At 45.5% G+C, this 23,742-nt stretch overlaps 1 protein-coding gene across 1 annotated transcript in view; it reads left to right on the forward strand.

Moving 5' to 3' along the window:
• LOC110162772 (carboxyl-terminal PDZ ligand of neuronal nitric oxide synthase protein-like) overlaps positions 1-23,742 on the forward strand; it is a 193,626-nt gene that overhangs the window by 140,663 nt on the left and 29,221 nt on the right. The window contains exons 8-10 of the mRNA XM_055164636.1: positions 4,204-4,377; positions 17,617-17,779; positions 20,671-20,823. Coding sequence (XP_055020611.1) covers positions 4,204-4,377; positions 17,617-17,779; positions 20,671-20,823 — 490 coding nt within the window. The remainder of the gene's footprint in view (positions 1-4,203; positions 4,378-17,616; positions 17,780-20,670; positions 20,824-23,742) is intronic.

The following is a 23,742-nucleotide window of genomic DNA, read 5'->3' on the forward strand; positions in this document are numbered from 1 at the left end:
AGCAGTACAAGCCTGTACGAGGCTCCACCCACAAGCCTACGTCTATGCTCCACACGACAGTTCTCCATAAATACACAAAACTGCACACAGCAACTGGACACAGGTGATGTGATGTGCAGGAGTTTCATGAGTGTTGGGAAAGTGACTAAAAATACATGTTCTGTGTTTTCAGCAGTTTGGCATTTTCACAACAGTAAAAGGTGAAAACACGTGAGTTAACTCACATGTTTTCACCTTTTACTGTGAGACTGCTACCCCACACAAGTCAAATACCCCGTCTTTAGACCGGGCTCGGGCATTGAGCCGCTCCACCCGCTCCTCCCGCTCCACCCGCTCCACCCGCTCCACCCGCTCCACCCGCTCCTCCCGCTCCACCCGCTCCTCCCGCTCCACCCGCTCCTCCCGCTCCTCACCCGCTCCTCACCCGCTCATCACCCGCTCATCACCCTCTCTTCACCCTCTCTTCACCCGCTCCTCAAGCCCAGTGCCACCCTCATTTGATGCACACAAAGATTGATATTTGCTGCTGTGTCCTTGGGCAAGACATGTAACCAATTCTAGTTGGTATATGGAAGTTTTGATTTGAAGTGAAACACTGATGAAGTGGCAGTAGTAACTGAGGAGTAGATTTAAGGGAGGGCATCAGGTCTTTTTGCTGCCTTAAGTGACGTAATTGTTGTTGATTCTTGTGTGTTCTGATTGGATGGTGTGAGTTTCTCCCTGTGGTGCTGCTGTGCTCAAATACCTCCCCTCAGATCACACTCATCCAGCTAATCACCGTGCTCCCCCTCTCCCTCTCTCTATCTATCTCTCCATCTATATTTATCTCTCCCTCTCTGTCTGTCTGTCTATCTCTCTCTATGCTCCTTACTCTCTATCTCCTCTCTTATTTTCTCTCTCTCTTTCCTCTCTCTCATATCCTCTTTCTCTCTCTCCATATCCTCAGTCTTCTCTCTTTTCTCTCCCTCCATCTCCCCCTCTTCCCCCCTCTATCCTTTTTTTGTTCTGTCTCTCCTCTCCTGTCCCTCATGCGTTCTCTGTCCTGTCTTTCTTTCGCACATCTTCATTACATTTCATTTGCAGCAGTCTTCTCTGCTGCTCTGCTTCCACATGTGTGTGTATATTTGTGTGTGTGCTTCCACATGTGTGTGTATATTTGTGTGTGTGCTTCCACATGTGTGTGTATATTTGTGTGTGTGCTTCCACATGTGTGTGTATATTTGTGTGTGTGTCAGTCATGTCATTTGTAAGAATAAAAGCATCTGGTCACACAAACTATAGAAACACAATGTGGGAGTGGCTCGCTCCTCTTGACATGGGTTTGATTGACAGAGGGACTAACCAATCAGAGAATACATGCTCTGTTTGTTTCTAACTAAATCTAGAAATAATTACCTATGCTTTTCTTACACACTCACACACACACACACACACACACACACACACACACACACACACACACACAGTTTTCTTACAGGCAGATTGGGTTTGGTTCATTCTGTGTTTTGGACTGTATCATTGAACAGGCTCCAGATGCTTCAAATCCAGCTGCAGATGTGCCTCCCAGAACAAACTGAGACTCCAGTGTCAGGCCAGAGTCACTTCTTAAACACACCAGTGACTTCAAACTTTTACTCTACTGTTGTTATTCATGAATGCCCCCAGACATCACACACACACCTACACACACACACACACACACACACACACACACACACACACACACACACACACACACACACACACACACACACACACATACTCACTTTTCCCAGCTGTCTCCCCTCTCGGCTCATCTCTTCAGAGTTTTTACTCATGTTATAGCTGTTCGTCCTTCTCACTGACCCTCTCAAGTTGTATTTGGAGTGATTTGTGCATGTTTGAGTCTTTATTCTTCTTTTATCACATATTTTCAAGACGCCATATTGCTGCTCAAGCCCGGTGTTCACTGCCACTGGCACACACCTTGATTCGTTTATTTATTTAATGAGACAGGGACACAATCATGAACCTTAACACCTGTAGTCCTGGGGCAGGTTAATTGATTGATTGTATTTAATTGACTTTAGCTAACAGCTATCAGCTATTCTTCCTGGAGAGGTCATGCATTATGCAGTTTTCTCCATCAGCGATACATGTAGCATTTGGCAGCGCAGCTTAGTCATTTTAGTACAAAAAAACCCAACACTGCTCTTCAGTGTGATGTGCAGATAGACAAATCTCGCTCTCATTGTTTTCCTTTAGGGCGGACGAGGATGTAAATCGTGCAGAGGGTGACTTTCTGTGGTGTTCACGGTATGAGCCATTTAGACACTGACCCCAACAAATCCATCACACCGACTCTGTTTATGATGATGTCTACAGCGATGTCAGCTCCCATTAAGTGGTTTTAGATTTAAAAAAAAGTGTAAATAATAACAGAATGATCCACGGGTGTCAGAGATTGTAACTACAGAGCAGACTCAAGCACAATCTGTGACCTTTACTGTGACCTACACATTATAACCTTACAAGGCATTCAGATCAATACACACTGTCTTCCACCATCAACCCAGCTCACCCGCAGCAGCAGAACGTCCACCTCCTCAGCCTCTCCACCTCCTCCTCTTCACCACACCATGGACAATGAGGAGCTATACATTCCCTAACAGATCCATCATGTGTGAGTGTGTCCCAGCTGTGTGTGCAGTCTCATCTTGTTTTGTGTGGAGCAGCTGGAGCCTGGTCCCTCTGCTCATTATCGTCCTCCTGTTTACAGCTCCAACCAATCAGCACGAGCCGTTTAAAAACCATATGACAGGTTCATTCTGACTTGGTTTGGTGGATAGTACCTGTGGTAAACATTATCAGAGTTTTACATCAGTTCACTGGCAGTTTGTGGAAATAGTTGAGAGAAAAAAAATAAAAAATACAGGCAGTAGCTCTGAGCTCTAAACCCTCTCTGTGTGTCTGTTCTAATGTAGTTTCCTCATCACAAACAGACCTGGAGTTTCATTCACACATGTTTAACACACAAACCCTGCAGATTTAGACTGATGTCTCAGACAGAAAACACTCTTCTTCACCTTGCGATGTCATGTAGTGATACAGGACATGCTCCACTGTCTTTTTAAACTCCACAAACCTTCACTAGAATCATCTGGATGATTTCAGTCCTAGAATTGTCTCCTCTCTACTAAACTAAAGGGTAAAGGTTCACTTTAAAAGTACCACTTCATGACATCACAAGGAGGAACACAGCATTTTGAACTTTGGAGATATAGATAGATATAGAATAAAAGGTTACTCAAACAAACAAATGTGTGAATGAAACAAAGCACAACTCCAGCTGTTTTGAGGAGGTCATTCTAACTCACAAAAGTCAGTTTCGTGTAAATAAACTGTAGGACCTATAAAGCTCCAGCCAATCAGCACGCTCCGTCGCACTTTCACATCTCATCATTACAAGTGGTCGACCTCTCCCACTTTTCTTGTACTTTTCACCCAATCGAACACATTCACCACTCAGCACTGTAACTTCTGTGTTTGTGTATAAAATATGAATGTGCTGCTCCGGTCTGTCTCTGAGCCTCTTTAAATTCATGTTTGGGTTTCACAGATTAAAGGTTAAAAAATCAACATTCTTTTCAGTCTGTGCGTTTATAGAAATATTCGAGTCATATTTCATTGGGCTGGATGAATCATTGAGCTGTTTTGAGCTGTTTTTGCTCACTCGCTAATGGAACTACATTTTATGAGTGGCTTTTTTCCACTCGGGGGAAATGCTGCTCTGCGCTCTACAGAGGATTAAACACAGGTCTGATTAGGAAAGAGGAGGCATGTTTTACACCAGATGCCCTTCCTGCCATTACATTACTGTGACTGAGTGAGAAATGAGGGTGAAGTGTCTTGCTCAGGGTCACAATGGCAGGACTCTCTGTCTCTGTCTCTGGGTTCCTCTGTCTCTGTTCATCTGAAGAGAGGGAGCTGTCGTTTTGTTCAAATTGATGAGACCAATCAGCTCCTTTGTTTCACATGTGTCACTCAAATAACCAAATCTGATTGGATGACTGTGTTTGTGACTGACATGGTGGAGACTGTGTGGTCCACACTGACCCTCTGTATAAAACACACACACGTGTGTGTATTTGCCATGTGACCAGCCTCTGGTGCTCTGTCTGTGTCCTCCAGCCCTCTGAGAAACATCTCTCTCTTTCTTCACAGAATGAGCCCTCGCTCCTGCTCTCCAGTCCCAGGATGTTGCTCCCTCCGTCAGGCGCAGCACAGCCAGGAACGCCCCTGTCGCCCGGTGCGCCCCTGTCAGTGCACCACCACATCCAGCTCCTCCAGCAGCAGCTCCAACAGCAGCAGCAGCAGACCCATGTGGCTGTGGCCCAGGTGAGCCTCTCTAAAGCTCAGATCAAACTTTCCACATGGAGATTCCACAGGAGACCTAGACGAGTCACTGACTCAACACAGAAACACTGTTGACTTCTAGTGAGTGCGGCCCATGCGGCTGCAGACGATCAAAACAGAGCGTCCCACACAGACATGTGTCCCTGTGGGACGTGTGTCTGTTGGACGTTCCACTGGACACTCAGACAAATCAAACATTAGAGGTGCAAAATACAACTGCAGGAAATGACTGAAGGAAAAGTATTTAGGAGGGTGAGGAGCTCAGTCACACGGGAGGAGCTCGGAGTAGAGCCGCTGCTCCTCCACGTCTAGAGGAGCCAGTTGAGGTGGCTCGGGCATCTGTTCCGGATGCCTCCTGGGCGCCTCCCTCAGGAGGTGTTCTGGGCATGTCCCACCGGGAGGAGGCCCCGGGGAAGACCCAGGACACGCTGGAGGGACTATGTCTCTCGGCTGGCCTGGGAACGCCTCAGGGTCCCCCCGGAGGATTTGGAGGACGTGTCTGGGGTGAAGGAAGTCTGGGAGTCCCTGCTTAGGCTGCTGCCCCCGCGACCCGGCCCCAGATAAGCGGACGGAAATGTATGGATGGATGGAAAAGTATTTGGGAAAACTACAAATACTCAAGTAAAAGACTTTTTTGACCTGTGCCTGTTTTGGGTTCAAGGCAGAAACCAGCGGGAGAACATGCAAACTCTACACAGACTGTAGAATATATAAAAGAAGTGGACTAAGTGAGTGTGACGTCGCCCACACTGTTCACATGAGGCTCATAATGCTCATGGTTACAGGAGCCAATCTGGAGCCAGGCTCTGTGTTATGAATGTTATGACAAAAGAGCGAAAAAAAAATCAGGATCATGTGTCGTGGGGTAATTCAAACATTTTAAGACCAAAATGATGAGGCCACAGCAGCAGGTACAGAGAGAAGAGCCACAAGACCCTCATGTCAACGGAGCCAGAGTCAGAAGGAGCCAGAAGAGCCTCCTGGCCTCCTCCTTCCTGTTTGGCTCACGGCAGCTACAGCGTTAGCTTTGTCCACTCATATATACAGACACAGAACATGTAAACTCCACACAGACACAGAGAGAACATGCAAAATCCACACAGACACAGAGAGAACATACAAACTCCACACAGAAAGAGCCGTCTGGAGTGTGAGCCAAATGAAGTGACTGAACAGGACAAAATGTAAACAATGTACAAGTGATGTGAAGGTGTTTTTACTAAAGCACTTCTAAAGTTTTCTTATCACACCACAGACTAACAACCATTTCCACTGAGGGAGATTTGGATCAGAGGAGAGACGAGAGAGGAAAGGGGGAGGAAGAGAGGGAGTGTGGGGAAGAAAGGAGGGACAGAGAGGGAGGAGGAGAGATGGAAGAGAAGGAGCACTAGAGAGAAGAGAAAGGAGGGAGAGGAGAGATGGAGGAGAGGTAGAGAGGTGGAATGGAGAGATGTAGATTGAAAGAGAAAATGGGGAGAGAGGGGGAGAGGGGGTGGAACAGGAAAACAGATTAGAGAGAGAGAGAGGAGGAGGAGGGGGTGTGTGTTAAAGTTCCAGTGCCAACAGTGAAGTGAAGACTCTATTGAATAACACACTTTCTCTTTTTAAACACACCAAATGAGACAAATGTTCAAATCATTTCAGACTGTCACATAAAGCTTTTGTCATGTTAGACTCACTCACAGTGGGAAGAGGAGGCACTACTTTTACTCAAGTAAGAGTACTGTTACACTGTACCAAATATTACTCAAGTAAAATATGGGGCTGAAAACTCCTCTGAGAAGTACAGTTTCATGTCTGTAAAGGTTATGGAGCTAAAATCTGAATACTAGCTGGTTGTACATTTCTCTGGCCACACATGCCTCGGGGCAGACTGTCAGACGTGGCTGTCCAGTACTCATCATCACAGATCTGTGTTTACTGACACTGTAAACGTCACACTCGTTTGGAGCTTTAAGCCAAGTTAGAATGTCCTAACCTCATCAAAAACAGACCTGGAGTTGTGTTTTTGGTAACACTTCATAATAACTACACCTCATTTAGCCTTAATAAAGCATGAACAAAGACTTAATTAATAATGATTCAGGCTTAGTAACTACTTCATTACTACCTGAATTAGCACTTAACTTGCACTTAATTCACCTGTGCTGTAAATAGTTACTCATAAGTATTTCTTACTTAATTATTCATGAACTAACCATTTTTGTGTGCATTTGTAAATGTATATTTAAGTACAAATTTGAGCATTTATTAATGATTAGTAAACCATGCGAGAATGATTTACTAGTAATGCATTATTGTTTCTTTGGAATTTGACCAACCTTAACAAATGTTTAATAAAACATAATTAGTCTTCACTTTAGAAAAACTCTCAGAAAGACTTAACTAACAGATAACAGCTGCCTGCATGATCATTGTATTGTATTATTAGTAAATCATTCTCTCATAACTTACTAATGATTAATAAATGCTCAAATGTGTACTTAAATATGCATTTGTAAACATGCAAATGGTTAGTTCATGAGTAATTAAGAAGTATTGAGTTACTATTTACAGCACAGGCGAATTAAGTGCAAGTTAAGTGCTAATTCAGGTAGTAATGAAGTAGTTACTAAGTGTGAATCATTATTAATTAAGTCTTTGTTCATGCTTTATTAAGGCTAAATAAGGTGTAGTTATTATAAAGTGTTACCATGTTTATTTATTTATTTTTTTTCTTCACACATGTTTGAGTAACTCTTATTAGTTTGTCTACATCTCCAAAAGCTCCAATTGATCTGTTCCACCTTGTGATGTCATGAAGGGGTTTTCAAGTCAACAGTCACCTTTTCCCTTTAGTTCAGTAGAGTTTGGCAGTTCTGAAATCATCCAGATGATTCTAGTGAAGGTGTATTGAGTTTAAAGACACAGTGGAGCTCTTCCTGTATCACCACATGACATCACAAGGTGGAGAGAAGAACTTGTGCTAAATGTGCAGGGTTTGTGTGTTAAACATGTAAATGAAACAAAACACACCTCCAGGTCTGTGTGTGACGAGGAAGTGACATTAGAACAGAAGAGAGTGTAGTATGAGCCCTTTAAAGACCCACTGTGTAACTTTACTTCCTCATCCTCTTCTTTTTCTTTGTGTCCTGCTCTTCCCTCCTCTTCCTTGTTTGTTTCACTTCCTTAAACATTTCTTTTTTCTCACTTTCTCTCATTCTTTCATCCTCCTCATTTTTCCTTCACTTCCTTCTCATTTCTTTCCCTTCTGTTCCCTCCACTTCCTTTTCATTTGTTTCTTCCCTTCTTTTCCTTCCTTCATTTCCTCCTTGCTTCCTCCTCCTTTACCTCTCTCCACTGTCCTTGTCTTTTAGTCCCCTACTTGCTTCCTTCCTTTCCTATCTATTTTCTTCGCTCTTGTTTCCTTCCTCCCCCTTTCTCTTCTCTCCTTGTTTCCTTCCCTGTTCTTCTTGTTTCCTTCCGTCGTTGTTTCCTTCAGCTCCCTCCTTATTTCCTTCCCTCTTGTCTGTCTCGTTTCCTTCCCTGTCTCCTCTTATCCTCCTCCTCCCTCCTTATTTTCTTCCCCCCTCCTTGTTTCCTTTCCCCCCTCCTTGTTTCCTTTCCTCCCTCCTTGTTTCCTTCCCTCCTTCCTTGCGGCCTCACCCCCCGCACACATCACTGAGCTCATCTGTGTGTCTGTTTTTACAAAAGCTCCTCTCAACGTTTTCTTATCACTGCAGCCAAATACGACTTTTCCACTCCGGGAGATTTGTAACGCAGATGAGAGGAGGAGGGGAGAGGGGGAGGAAGGAGGAGAGAGAGAAAAGAAACAAGGGAGAGCAGGAGGAGAGACAGAGGGGAAGGAAGAGAGAGGAGGAAAAGAATGGACGGAGAAGAGGAGAGCGAGTGGAGCTGAAGGAGGAAGAGAGAGAGGAGAGGAGGAGAGAGGAAGACAGGTAAAAGGAAGGAGAGAGAGAAGAGAGAGAGAGGGCCTAGAGGAAGACGAGGGATAGAGTGAGAAGAGAGAGAGAAGAGTGGGGGGGGCACAGGAAGATAAGTGAAAGGAGGGAGAGAAAGAGAGAGAAGAGTGAGGGTAGCAAAAGATGAAGGGAGAGAGAAGAAAGTAGAGAGAGGGGGAGTGTGACTGTAGAAGAGAAGAGAGCAGAGGAGGAGAAATAAAAACAGGGGAGAAAGAGAGGAAGAAGAGGTGACTGGGTGAATGCAGAAAGAAGAGAGAAAGAGAGAGAGAAAGAAAGAGATGGGGGGGTGAAAGGTTTTTAGTCTTCTCTTCCGTTTCTTTTTCTTTCTTTATCCTTTGTTCTGTATTAGCTCTGAGTTTATAGACCCTGTGAACAACAGTGGAATAACTCCTTCAGGGCGCAGGGGCAGCCTGGCAGGGGCAGCCTGGCAGGTGCTGAGGGCGACGATATGTGATACTCTCCACTCCTTCTCTCTGCCTTGTTTCTCCATCTTTTTATCCTGGCCCTCCTATATCTCCACCCTGTGATAAAATAAAGTTCTTGAGTGTAACATCACAGACCCCACACCCCACACCCCACACACCCCACACACCCCACACACCCCACACACCCCACAGACTCCACACACCCCACAGACTCCACACACCCCACACACCCCACACACCCCACACACCCCACAGACTCTACAGACTCTACAGACTCTACAGACTCTACAGACTCTACAGACTCTACAGACTCTACAGACTCTACAGACTGCTCCGTCTACATGTTTCCTTGCGGCCGTTTCCGTGTGGATTGTCACAGTGTGTGGAGTTGCTTGTCCTTGTTGTTTTTAATGGCTTTCTGTCATGGTCTTTCTGCTTTGGAAAAGAACACTGTTTTTGTCTTTTGAAATAAAAAAGGAAAAGCAAATGTTTGAAAACACTTGCCAATCATCACATGAAACTACAGCCCTGTTTCCACGGGCACAGTTCTGTTATGGGACTTGGAGCCAGGGCTGTGCAGTCAGCGGAGACAGTTAAGAGATAATTTAAAAAAACTGCTGTGTCATTAAGAACAGCTGATGAATTTGTATATTGTTTACAAATGATTTACCATATTATGGTAATTTCTTGTGATTTGTGGTGAGTTGTGTGGTTTAAAATCGTTAAACGTCCCAGTACTGGTGAATATAGTGTAAAGAGACGAGAGGCTGGCCTCACACACTGCACAGGGCGCCTTCATTCAGCACTCTCTCACTCTTTCTCTCACTCTTTCTCCATTTAAAGTGATCAGTGGTGTGGCTAAAAAAGGCAAAGTGACAACCTAACCATGAGACCACCCCCCAGTGTTCTGAGCCTGTCCTGTGCTCCCACACACAGCCACAGGGGGCGTGAGTGAGGCCCCCAGTGCACAGGCAGAAGAGCACACTCCATCTTTACTGAGACTGTTCTAAACAGGAGCTCAGTGTGTCTCTCAGGTTTATGGGGAGTCCAGCCTCAGCGCCATCAGACCCATTCACACTGAGATTCTGATGTGTGTGTGTGGAGTCATTGTTCAGGACGCTCTTTGTAATCTAGTGCCCTTTACAAGTCATCACACACTTCACTTATGCTCCATTTTCTATTCCTGAATTGATTTAGCAGGTTTTACATTTTAGTTTAACTGGACTTTTTTCTATAATTATTCCAAGATGAGCTTGATTTAAAATGAATCCTAAACACTGATATGTGACGTGGGTTTGGAACTGCAGAACAGATTTTGATATTAAACTGCATAACATCTTTAGGTTAGCTTCTATTGCTTTTAAAACGCTATATTCACCAAAAACAATGTGTTATGAATTTCACTTTCATTTTTGACCCTTGGAGTCTCCCCTCTCTTTGTGTTCTGTGTTATGTCGCGCCCCCTTCAGAGCACTGAATCACATCAGCGTGCGTCCTGTTAATGAAACTCCTGCACATCACATCAGCTGTGTCCTGTTGCTGTGTGCAGTTGTTGTATATTTATGGAGAATTTTGTATTTATGGAGAACTGTCATGTGGGAGCCTCGGTGATGTCGGCTTGTGGGCGGAGCCTTGCGCAGACTTACAGATAATCATAAGGAGGGTTTGAATAGGGCCTGGGAGAGATCACTATATTACTCAAACATGCATGGATGACTCTAAAACCTCTTGAGGCATGTGTTTGATGAGGAACAATGTTATAACATGGTAGAAATTGTACAAAAATCAATTGAGCATAATAGCCCTTCTTTAACATCACTAGTTGCTGTTGAGTTGATTTTGGTTTGCGGTGTTCTCTTTAGACCTGTTTTTTAAACATTTGAGCTCAAGTGTCTGAAATTCCAATGTTATGTCCCAGGCGTTTCTCTGGTTCTTCTGAGATATTTGTGTACACACACAGGAGTAAATAAAACACACACAGAAGTGAATTTAAAAAAATACACAAATAACACAAGCCTCTCAAGCTCTTTGTTATGAAGCAGATTGATGCAGCTGCCTTTACTCACAGCTCCGGCCCATACCATGACCCCTGACCCTTTTGTTGGTAGCTGCTGACACTTCATTCTCACTCAGCAAAAAGCTAAAAGAAGTAGCTCATATTGAACAGAAACAAAAGTACCAGTAGGATGTTTGGACATCCTCAAATCCTTTTTCACATCGATGATTTAAATTTTCCTCTGCATGCAACGGCACAGTCCCATTCACATCAAGAATAAGGAGAGGCATTCAAGTGCATGAGGTAAGAAACAGCCAGGGGAATATCAGACATGTGTTTGGACGTTTACTCACTTATTTTAGATCAACAGAGAGCACAAATTACAGTGCTTTTCCCACTCACTAGCATATGTAGTTTCATTGCTTTAGTCCACTTTGTGAAAGTGAAAGTCACTTCTCTAGTTTGATTATTTGCTCTAAAAAATAAAATAGTTATTATGTAGCAGTATGTAGCATAGACTCCAGAGTGGTCCACTTTACCACCTGCAAACCGACCAAAACTGATCTGCCCGCAGCGCGGCGGTGGGACAGGAAACTCATCCCTAGAGGTGCGGGACCCAGAGCCCGTGGAGCAGGGTGTCTGGAAAGCATGATCAGGCAACAGCTGTGCTTAACCTCATGGGGCACAGAGCTCTACTTCAGTCCTTTTGCCTGCGGTCAGCTGACAGTCTGTGTGTGCGCGACCTCCGGGTCCGTCCCAACACTTGGAACTGTAACAAAGCCCGGTGCTGTCGGGGGTAGCCTGGCTCGGGCCCACCCCCACGCACACCACCCGCAGGTACCCAACTCACCTCTCCCCTCCAGAGTTAGACCGGGGAGTTCAGTGTGTCCGGCATTCAGCCCCCAGCCGCGTCCGTCATCTCCAGATGCGTCAAACCAACCCTGTCGGAGAGTTTGGTCTCAACACAAACCGAGAAAAACCAACAACTCTTAGCGGGGGGTCACTCGACTTGTGGGTCGATGAAGAACGCCGCTGCAAGAACTAATGTGAATTGCAGACACACTGATCATCGACACTTCAAACACACCTTGCAGCCCCAGGTTCCTCCCAGGCTACACCTGTTTGAGGGTCGCTTTGCCATCAATCAGGAGCTCCCTCTTCTGCTGCTGGGGCTTGTTGCAGCACAGACCCGATAGCAAATATTTTGATGTTCTTGTTTGCCGATGACAGTTGTTCTTTAATGTGTTTGTCTGACCAGATGTCCTTGAGGGCTTGAATTTTTAGAGGCCCACATTTGGCCACTGTTCAAGGTTCGCCCCGTGTCTTCTTCACTCACCACAAACAGGAAATGAAATAGTTAGTCTCCCCATGATGCATTTAGAATAGTTGGTTTGGACCTACTTTCTCTGGTTTGGACTCGAGTTGGCGTCTCACCAGAGGGACCGCACCAGAGTTTGCCATTTGGTGAGGAGTCAAGTGGACCGAGACCACCTCTTTTTTGAGGTCTTGGTGTGTTTGATTTATGGTAGATCTGAGTGCAACTGAAGCTTTCACACCAACCAAAACAAACAAAACAACCAAAACAACCCAAAACAACCAAAACAACCAAAACAACCAAAAACAACCAAAAACAACCAAAACAACCCAACTAAGAGCTTCTGGATCCAATGGAAGGATTGGTGCAATAACTGCTGTCGCTGTGAAAAAACCCTATGTAAAGTCATTATCCTTTACCCCTGTCTTCCTGCCCTCAGACACTCCTCGTCTTCTCCACCTCTTCTCCTCTCAGACCCTCCTCGTCTTCTTCACCTCTTCTCCTCTGAGACACTCCTCCTCTTCTTCACCTCTTCTCCTCTCAGACCCTCCTCCTCTTCTTCACCTCTTCTCCTCTCAGACCCTCCTCCTCTTCTTCACCTCTTCTCCTCTCAGACCCTCCTCCTCTTCTTCACCTCTTCTGCTCTGAAACGCTCCTCCTCTTCTTCACCTCTCCTGCTCTCTCTCATCACACTCATCTCCCGTAGCAAACTTCAAAGTGCTCTGGGGGGGTTCCTCAGGTCAGCTGTGAAACTGCTGTGACTCAGTCTGTGAGCACGTTTTCTCTGCTTCCACCTGTGCACCTGCTCAGAGAGGGGGCGCTATAGAGCCGCCCACAGGGACCCAAGAGTGTGTTCAGTTTGTGAAGCACTCATTTAAAGAGAGAGTTGTGTGTATCCTGAACTATTACAGATTTTAAAAAGGTATTACAAAACTGATCTTGTGATGGTCTGAACACTCCAGAAAAATTACAAGATGGATTTAAAGAGCACATTTTCAGAAGCCTATGATCAACACCAGCATTCATGGTCCTGTGTAGGAGTTTGATTTTCAACAAAAGCTGAAAAACTGCTGGTGACTGTCATGTTATTTGAAGGACTTGTGCAACAGGCAGTGGCACGGTGGCTGGGTGGCTGAGTGTCTAGCACTCATGCCTCACAGCAAGAAGGTTCTGGGTTCCATCCCTGGGTCGCCCGGGCCTTTCTGTGTGGAGTTTGCATGTTTCTCCCCGTGTCTGGATGGGTTTCCTCCGGGTGCTCCGGTTTCCCCCATCAACCCAAAAAACATGCTCCAGGTCTCCATAAACAGTTGATAGTCAAGGTCAGTTAAATACAATCAATTCAATTATTGTGTCCTTAGGCAAGACACTTCGCCCACTTTGCCTAGTATGAAAGTGGTGTGTGTGTGTGTGTGTGTGTGTGTGAGTGATGGTGGTCGGAGGGACTGATGGCGCCGAGTGGCATGGCAGCCGCGCTTCTGTCAGTGTGCCCCAGGGCAGCTGTGGCTACAATAGTAGCTTACCATCACCAGGGTATAGAGTGAATGAATAATGCTGTATGAATGAATGCTGAATAATGCTCTGTAAAGCCTCTTTGGTGACAGAAAATGTCTGTGAAAGCGCTATATAAATAAAGACTTACTTACTTACTTACTAACAGAACAAATGTTGTAGATCAGCATTTTCATTGTGTTGATATAAATCTAAAATCAAAATGTAACAAATCCTGAGACAGAGCAGTGCTACAGTTAGCATCACAGCCCCATGGAATGTTGACGACATCAGCTGCAAAGTGTCAATACAAAATTAGAACTGTTAAAATGTTCCATAATGTTGCTTTAAATGTGTGGATGTGTGCATGTTGGCTCCTTGATGCTCTTCAGGTCGGAGTTTTCAGAACGGAGCCGGTCTGAAGCCGAGTCTGGCTCTGCTCCAAACTCCCATCAGCCCTCACACAATGGAGCCGTCTAATGTCTGGAGCCTCGTTTCATGGACATCTGAAGACGGCACAGGCCAAGATACACTAACTGTACTTCCACTACAAATCATTACTGCATATAGTAGCAATATGAGTAACAGCTGTAGTAGTATTACACTATTACACACTATTACACTTAGTTGTAGTTGTAGTAGTAGTAGTAGTGGTAGCAGTAGTAGCAGTAGTAGTAGCAATAGTAGTAATAGTCACGACAGTAGTAGTAACAGTAGTATTATGTAGCAGTATTATTACCATAGTTGTACATTAAAGTAACAGTAGAAGCTGTAGACATAGTAGATCACGTGGTGGTAGTAAGAAGTAATAGCAGTATATTAGTTACAGTAATAACAGTAGCAGTAATAACAGTGGAGCCGGAGCGGTCTATGGTCTGGAGCGGGCCAGGCTCATTTCAGTGTGTGCTGTAGTTTTAGTCTCTGCTCCAGTGGGTGTCATTCCAGAGCAGCTCAGTGTTTGAGTGATGTCGGGTACAGAGGAGAGGATTTTACTGTAGTAGTAGTACTGCAATTTTGTACCAGTATCCAATTTTGCAGCAGCAGTAGTATCCAGTTTTGCAGTAGTGGCAATAATAATAGTAGTAGCAGTAATAGTACCAGGATTGATGGTTCTAGTCATCTGTAGTAGTTACAGTAGTTGTATTAGGCTATGTTCAGACTACAAGACTTAATGCTCAATTTGGATTTTATTTTATTTTTTTGTGAAATCCGATGTTTTTGCGAGGTGGTTCATATTTCCAATTAAATGTGACTTGTATGTGATCTCCAGTGTGAACATTAAACGGCCCAAAAGTGTCCTGCATGTGTTACCGGTCCCAGGTGCGGACACGACAACAAAAAGAATTCATCTGTGGAATAGAAAGAGAGTCTTAGGAAAATATTGACTGCCACAGTTGCGTTTCCTTCCCAGATATGTTTTTTTAAATTTTCAATTAAACAGTGTAATTCAGTCACAACATAACTTAAACAAATAATGCACACAGGGTTCTTGAACAACCAAAATCATGTCATTAGGCTTCTCTAAAGTCAACAGGAGTCTTACACATTCAGCATACTAGCGTTATACAACTGTTATTGTCAAATAAAAGTGAGCTGCACGAGCCGCCAAACCCTTAGCAACCCCTCTGCGATCTCCCCAGAGACCAACGGCCCCGCGCAAACCGGTCTCGCTATGCTGTGATTTAACTTCAAAACTTCACAAACTTTTAGATTCCCACTATCATTCCCAACCTGAAAGTTTCATAAAACTCAAATATTTCATTCTTGGCGACTTTTAAGCAAATACGAACCTGTGGAATAGAAGAGGGGGGGGGGCGCGACAAGCATCAAAGGTTCCGCCCGCGAATTTCACCCAACTCCCAACATCCACACAGTACAACGAATTTATGCAAAAGGTAATATATGATTTCATATGACGAGAAGAACGTTTGTGTACATTTGTGAGCACCTACTTGTGCCACTCTCGCGGTAGGAAACACATCTTCGGCGGCCTATTTCCATGAGCAAACGCATCAGAGTTGGGTTGTATTGGCTTGCAACAGGTGCTTGTTACCACACAATAGCCAACCTCTTTGGCATAGCCAAGTCCACCGTGTGATAACGTGTAGGTGGATGGATGCACTTTGGCCGTTCAGACTGAAGTCACATGTCAAAAGATCAGATATGTATCAGTTTTAGGAGCACATATCCAAGTGTCCTGGGTCGCATTTGAAAAAATGGGATCTGTGTCGTTCAGACTGTCATTAAAAGATCAGATACAGGTCACATAGGGGCCAAAAAATCTGATTTTGGTCACTTCAGGCTGCAGTGCGAACGGAGCCTTAGTTGTAGCTGTCTGTTGTTGCAGTTATTGCAATAGTTGTAGTAGTTGTACTGTTGTAGTTGTAGCAGTTGTAGTAGTTGTTGTTTAGTTATAGTAGCTGGGGTAGTTGCAGTAGTTGCAGTAGTTGTAGTAGTGTAGTAGTGTAGTAGTTGTATCAGCTATATTAGTGGCAGTAGTTGCAGCAGCAGTAGCTGCAGTAGTAGTAATAGCAGTAGTAGTAGTAGTAGTAGTTAATGTAAAGGTGTACTTTATTGTCCTCACAGTGTCCTCTGTGCTTGAGTGTCCTTCAGGGTCTCTGGGGCGTCTCCTCAGGAGCAGTGAGCAGCACAGAGCTCAGACCCAGCTCCAGATGTAAGTGGAGAAGAAACTGCAGCAGCCCCAGAGCTGAAGAGAACAGAGTCAAACATGAACCCTCAGGACACTCTGATACTGTTGTCCATTCTGTTGTAGGGATTATTATAGCTCAGATGATAAATGCCAAGATAACAGGGACTGAGCTGGCACTGAGTGACCTCAATACAGCACAGAAATGGAATTTCTCTAACAATCTGGTTACTAGACTTCATCAGAACGACCTTAACTGGAGGATTACCCAAACCTAGTAGTGGTTCTAGTATTTGCAGTAGTTGTAGAAGCTGTGGTTGTCTTCTCCAACTAGTGCTATATGTGTAAGTCGTAGTAACTGTACTGATAGTATTAGTAGTATTAGTATTATTAGTAGTATTAGTAGTACCTCTGGTCTGCTGCGCACAGGTTCAGTTGTGTTTAAATGCACACAGTGAGAGTTATTTGTTGGAGGTCGACTGGAGCCTGACTCATGTTTTCAGTGTGAAAATGAGACTCCTGCAGCTCAGAGATGCTCAGGAGGAGTCCACGCTCTGCTGGAGCCACAGAATATTTTATCCACTGACTCACAGGTTGGAGGTTTGATCCCAGCAGCTACAGGAAAATATTGTTATTTTGCCCTTAAGCAAGACACTTTGGTCCCCTGTGTCTGCGTACACTGTTGTATGAATGTGTGGGAGTGGGTGAGTGGTTCCTGATGTGCAGAAGTTTAAGTGTCCATTACAGACAGAATGGATGTATAACTCTCACCATTTACCTCTTCACGTGACCATTTTCTCTCATGACATTTTGAAACATGCACAGTTCTGTTTCTATATTTCTCCCTTGAAAAAATATGAATGACTTACTGTGACACTGCAGTTTTTGAAGCTTTCTCCTGTGTTATACCATTCTCTCATCAAAAAGGTTTCAGATGTCATCCATGCATGTTTGGGGAATCTAGTGATCTCTCCCGGGCTGTATTCAAACCCTCCTTATAGATAATTAGCTTTGCAATTTTGTGCAAAGCTTTGTATGATTGATTTGATGAACTATAACATCAACATCATTTCTCCTGTTGAGGTTCATGGAGATTATGTGTCTCATTAAGTAAATAAACAAACTAAATAAACTCAACTCAACTCCAGGTATGTTTTTATCAGAACTGTATAACATGGTTAAAAGATCCATTTTCTGTAATATGAGTTCTTTAATTAATTTGTTAGCATTTACACTCTGTTTATGTTATTTATTGATTTTCCTTCTGTACTTTACAGCAATTAAAGAAAAAGTAAACTGCTCAGATTGTATTTTTTTGCCAACCAAAGAGTGTACCAGTTTGGCCACTGCGTAACAGAGGTCTGACCCTGACTACACTGTGTGTCCAGGTGCACCTCCTGAGGGACCAGCTGAACGCAGAGGCCACGGCAAGGATCGAAGCCCAGGCCAGAGTGCACCAACTCCTGCTGCAGAACAGAGACCTCCTCCAGCACATCTCCGCCCTGGTGCAGCAGATACAGGAGCTGGAGAGGAGGACAGACCCCCAGAGCTGTGAGTACAGGGGGGTAAGAGGAGGACGGACCCCCAGAGCTGTGAGTACAGGGGGGTAAGAGGAGGACGGACCCCCAGAGCTGTGAGTACAGGGGGGTAAGAGGAGGACGGACCCCCAGAGCTGTGAGTACAGGGGGGTAAGGGGGAGGACGGACCCCCAGAGCTGTGAGTACAGGGGGGTAAGGGGGAGGACGGACCCCCAGAGCTGTGAGTACAGGGGGTTAAGGGAGAGGACGGACCCCCAGAGCTGTGAGTGCAGGGGGGTAAGGGGGAGGACGGACCCCCAGAGCTGTGAGTACAGGGAGGTAGAGGGAGGACGGACCCCCAGAGCTGTGAGTACAGGGAGGTAGAGGGAGGACGGACCCCCAGAGCTGTGAGTACAGGGGGGTAAGGGTAGGACAGGTACTGGACCAGATTTTTTCTTAAAAATGTGAAAAACTGAACTAGTTGATCTGAAAGAGTTTACAGTGGCCCAAAGTTACTCTTCACTTACATTATTCATTCTGAACATCCTCATTATTCACTGTGATGAGTTTATAAGAGCTTTTCAGAACATGCAGAGGTCAGAGCAGAGTTTGCCTTCAGTGTAACACTAGCATGCTAACAAACACTTCCAGATAATCAGACAGTAAAGCCCTTTATAATGAGATGCAGATACCACATAGCAGACATATTTTGACCTTAAGAGCTTCTTATACATGATCCTCTGTCCTGGGGTAAGATACATTTTGCATAAGTATCCCAGGGCCTTATATACTCTACATTCTCTCACAGGTCTTGCGTGTGTTGGAGCCTCTCCTGGTTGAATGCTCTGGTCTGGGTGAATATTGCCACAGTCGCCTCCTCTTGAGTCCCTCTAAAGCCCGAGCAGATGATGTAACCGTGTGAAAGCCAGAGCAGTGTCCCAAACGCCGCTCTCTGATTTATTCTGGCTCTGATTAATTGGGTTTTAGAAATCGCACTAATCGTCTTCCCCGTATATTTCCATGGCTATGATTTCACACATTAGTCTTACACAGCTTCTATCCTCTGACAGCCCTGTGCATTTCAATGAGCCCCGTGTCAGTGGAGGAGAGCCACACTGGACCTGGAGCCTGCTCTTCTCACGGGAACAGGGCATGGAATGTTTCGTATCTGATCATAATTTTATAATTATATAAGTAAAATATGGCAAGAATAAGTAAGTAATAAGTAAATGAAATACATTTTATTTATTAAATACATGAAATACATTTAACACTTAATATAAATATAATAAATTAAATGGATGGTATGTTTGTAGTGTTGTTGCATTTACTTTAAGTTGTCCACAATGAATCCTCTGCTCCAACTGACCCACTCCTCTGCATCACTGTCCTCCTCTGTACCACATACTCACTGTCCTCCTCTGTACCACATACTCACTGTCCTCCTCTGTACCATCTCTTTTCTGTCCCTCTGTGTCACATTCACTGCCCCTACCTGAAAGTACGAGTTGCTCAGTACTTCAGAGTCCATCATGTTGAGGTAGTATTTGTGTGTGTTTTTTCCCACAATGCAGTGTTTTTATACCCCCTGTCGGCACACGCTGATGACTCACGGTGCACTGATCTGTATTCTGCAGCACTGGTCTGTCTCTGGACTTTATCCTTGAATTATTACCCTTCCGTTTCAGACTAGTCACTTTTGTCAAACTGAAAATTCAAATTTAGTTTTAAGCATTTTGTGAATAACCTTGTGGTAGTGCTGGAGTTTGGTGAGGCGTCCAGATGGCCCTAATCAAACTCACCAACACTGTGCCACAGACAGATGTGCCACAGACAGATGTGCCACAGACAGATGTGCCACAGACAGATGTGCCATAGACAGATGTACCACAGACAAATGTGCCACAGACAGATGTGCCACCGACACTGTGCCATAGACAGATGTGCCACAGACAGATGTGCCACAGACACTGTGCCACAGACAGATGTGCACAGACATGTGCCACAGACAGATGTGCCACAGACACTGTGCCACAGACAGATGTGCCACAGACACTGTGCCACAGACAGATGTGCCACAGACACTGTGCCACAGACAGATGTGCCACAGACAGATGTGCCACAGACAGATGTGCCACAGACACTGTGCCACAGACAGATGTGCCACAGACACTGTGCCACAGACAGATGTGCCACAGACAGATGTGCCACAGACAGATGTAAAACATTTTTCTTCAGACTTTTGCCAAATCCTGGAGCATGAGGAAACCATCTTGTTTTCTTAACTTCATGTTCAGCAGCAATCTATAGATTTGCCTCAGCAAGTATTAAAGTCCCACTCTGTAACTTTTTAGCAAATAACAAAAACAAAACTACAGAGCATGTTTTTTTATCAGACTGTTGTGGTAAAGAAGGAGTTGAGTCCAAAGAAAACCTCTTGATTTACTGCTCAATCTTCCCTCCTCCCCTCTCCTATGGTCATGAGCTCTGGGTAATGACTGAAAGCACAAGACGACAGATACAGAAGAAAATGGATGTATGTTGTTGTTGTTTTTTTATTGCAACTAACATTTTTGAAAAATGTGTTCTTTTTGTGAGCGGGCTTGCATCTCCACAAACCTGTCTCTTATTGGGCTTCCTCTTGTTTGTTTCTGTGGAAAAGTCGTTCCTTTGACTATAATCTTCCACAGCATGGCATAAGACCTATCTGTCTCCATGGAGAATGTTCCAAAGTATGGTTTTAACTTTCAAAGGAATGGTGCAGGTGACTTCAGAAAGTGACATGAAGTATTTATCCAGAGCAGGAGTGACTCCAGGTGTAGCTGCCTCTCGTGCCAGAGGAGGGCGCTGTGTATAAAGCAAAAGATAAAATCTCATTTATTGCCAAAAATCAAATTTGATGTGTTTTTGTGTTTGTGTCCACAGTGGGCTCCCAGGACAGTTTGCTGGAGATCACCTTCCGTTCCACCTTACCCCCGGTACTGTGTGACCCCTCCACCCCCAAACCAGAGGTGACCACGCCCCCTCTGACTCTGGGACACGCCTTCTCCTCCAACGGGACGTCCGGCAGTCCGCTAGGTAGGGCCCCCACACACCTGTTCAGACTGGAGCCTTTTCGCTTCCCCGCAGGCCCCCCTCTGCCCCCCCGGCTGCCCTCCCCTCCCCCGGCACAGAGGGCAGGAGCGGGGCAGGGTGAGGATGTGGTGGTCCGGGACCCCAAGCCCCAGGAAAGGTGGGCGGACTTTGGGCACTTTCGTGAATCAGGCATCGCGTCAGAGTATGAGTCGGACTCAGAGGACAGCGAGGATGCGCTGGAGGACGGGGACGAGGGGGAGTGTTTTGGGTGGGGGACAGATGCAGAGACGGTCAGGTTGTTGAATGTCCTGAACAGGCGGGGGGCGCGGGACTGCCTGGGGGACGGGATCTCAGTGTGACGTCCATGTGTCCCTGGCTCTGCACTCACTCACATGTAACACATCGTACCATCTTTAGGTCAGGCAAAGTCATCTGATCTGATGTGGTCAGTTCAGTGACTGAGATCAGGGGGTGCTGTTAGGACTTGTGTGAGCAGCCAGTCCTTCATACATCCTGTCTGAATAGAAAACTCTGTAATCGGACTATAAATGACGTCAAACCTCTGTCCTGATTTTGTATTTGTATCATTAGTCCGGTTCCTTATTCTCATTTTTTGACCTTAGTGGGAAGTTTTTGGGGATTTGCTAACCTATATATTTTTGGAAAGGTTATAGTATATGGAGTCAGAAAATCAATGTTTGCATTTGCCCAGATGTCTTTATGGCGGCCATATTGGATTTTGAAAAAAAAAAATGGCCGCCAAAAAACTCTTTTTGGAATATCTCAGCCTCTGAATAAGTTGAAATGTTGATTTTAACTGCTAAACCCACATTTTCAGGGTCAGGGAATCAAATGGTGCTAGTTACAAACCTGTAAGACCTACCCACATTAACCCTTAGATGCATAAGTGGGTCAAAAATGACCCGATTTGGTTGCTTGCTTGCAATTTCATTGTGATATTTGCATGTAGTACTCCATGTTCCTCCAAAAACATGTTGTTGTTTTTTTATTATCTTGTTGAAATACTTCAACAATATGGGTAAAACAAACTATAAACATCATATGCAGCTGGTCAGATAACTCAAAGAGTTTAAAGTAGCTCACATTAAATGTGTATGTTGGATGTCAACACACACATTTAGACACAATATGACTATGCAACCTTTTTATTAGACATTTTCTGTACATCATCATTATCATCATCACTTTCATACAACCATAGACTGTATATACAAGTGGACAGATCTAACCCTGTAGCCACCATGTGCCAAATAGGAAGTTCTCCAGGAGGCTCTTCCAGCTCCTTCTGACTCTGGCTCTGACTTACGTTAGGATTTTGTGGCTCCTCTGTCTGTACCTGCTGCTGTGAACCTCGACATTTTGGTGTTAAAATGTTTATATGAACCTGCTTTACATGATCCTGATTTTTTTTTTTTTGCTATTTTGTCTATCATAAAAAGCCTATTTATAAGCCTATTATAAAGCCCGTGGGCGGATGAGATCTGTCCTGAGTATTTCAAGTCTCTGGATGTTGTGGGTCTTGACTAACACGCCTCTTCAACTTCGCGTGGCGGTCGGGGACAGTACCTCTGGACTGGCAGACCCGGGGACTGGACTGGTGGTCCCTCTGTATAAGAAGGGGGACCGGAGGGTGTGTTCCAACTACAGGGGAATCACACTCCTCAGCCTCCCCGGTAAGGTCTATGCCAGGGACTGGAGAGGAGAATCCGACCGTGGTTTTCGTCCCAGTCGTGGAACACTGGACGAGCTCTACACGCTCCATCGGGTGCTCGAGGGTTCATGGGAGTTTGCCCAACCAGTCCACATGTGCTTTGTGGATCCGGAGAAGGCATTTGACCGTGTCCCTCGTGGTGTCCTGTGGGGGGTGCTCTGGGAGTATGGGGTTCGGGGTCCTTTGCTAAGAGCTGTCCGGTCCCTGTATGACCGGAGCAGGAGCTGTGTTCATCGCCGGCAGTAAGTCAGACCTGTTCCCGGTGCATGTTGGACTCCACCAGGGCTGCCCTTTGTCACCGGTTCTGTTCATTGTATTTATGGACAGAATTTCTAGGCGCAGTCAGGGGCCGGAGGGGGTCCGGTTTGGGGACCACAGGATCATCTCTGCTGTTTGCAGATGATGTTGTCCTGTTGGCATCATCAAACCAGGACCTAAAGCACTGGGGCGATTTGACTCGTGTGTGAAGCAGCTGGGATGAGGATCAGCTCCTCCAAATCCGAGGTCGTGGTTCTCGACCGGAAAAAGGTGGCTTGCTCTCTCCGGGGGGGTGGAGAGTCCCTGCCTCAAGTGGAGAAGTTCAAGTATCTCGGGGTCTTGTCCTTGAGTGAGGGAAGGATGGAGCATGAGATTGACAGGTGGATCAGTGCAGTGTCACCAGTGATGCGGTCGCTGTATCGGACCATTGTGATGAAGAGCAAGCTGAGTCGAAAGGCAAAGCTCTCGATTTACCGGTCAATCTATGTTCACCTATGGTCATGAGCTCTGGGTAGTGACCGAAAGAACAAGATCGCAGATACAAGCGCTCGAAATGAGTTTCCTCCGCAGGGTGTCTGGGCGCTCCCTTAGAGATAGGGTGCTCAGTCACACGGGAGGAGCTTGGGTAGAGTCGCTGCTCCTCCATGTTGAGAGGAGCCAGATGAGGTGGCTCAGGCATCTGTTCCGGATGCCTCCTGGGCGCCTCCCTGGAGAGGTGTTCCGGGCATGTTCCGGGCATGTCCCACCGGCTGGCCTGGGAACACCGTGGGGTCCCCCAGGAGGAGTTGGAGGAAGTGTGTGTGAAGAAGGGACTGCTGTCCCCGCGACCCGACCCCGGATATGCAGAAGAAATGGAATGGAATAATAAAAAGCCTGGCTCCATATTCACTCCTGTAACCGTGAACATCATGAGCCTCATTTGAGCAGCGCTG

Source organism: Boleophthalmus pectinirostris, unplaced genomic scaffold (genome assembly GCF_026225935.1).
Source record: "Boleophthalmus pectinirostris isolate CB_2022bp ecotype Guang Dong unplaced genomic scaffold, ASM2622593v1 HiC_scaffold_7, whole genome shotgun sequence".
Taxonomy (NCBI): Eukaryota; Metazoa; Chordata; class Actinopteri; order Gobiiformes; family Gobiidae; genus Boleophthalmus; species Boleophthalmus pectinirostris.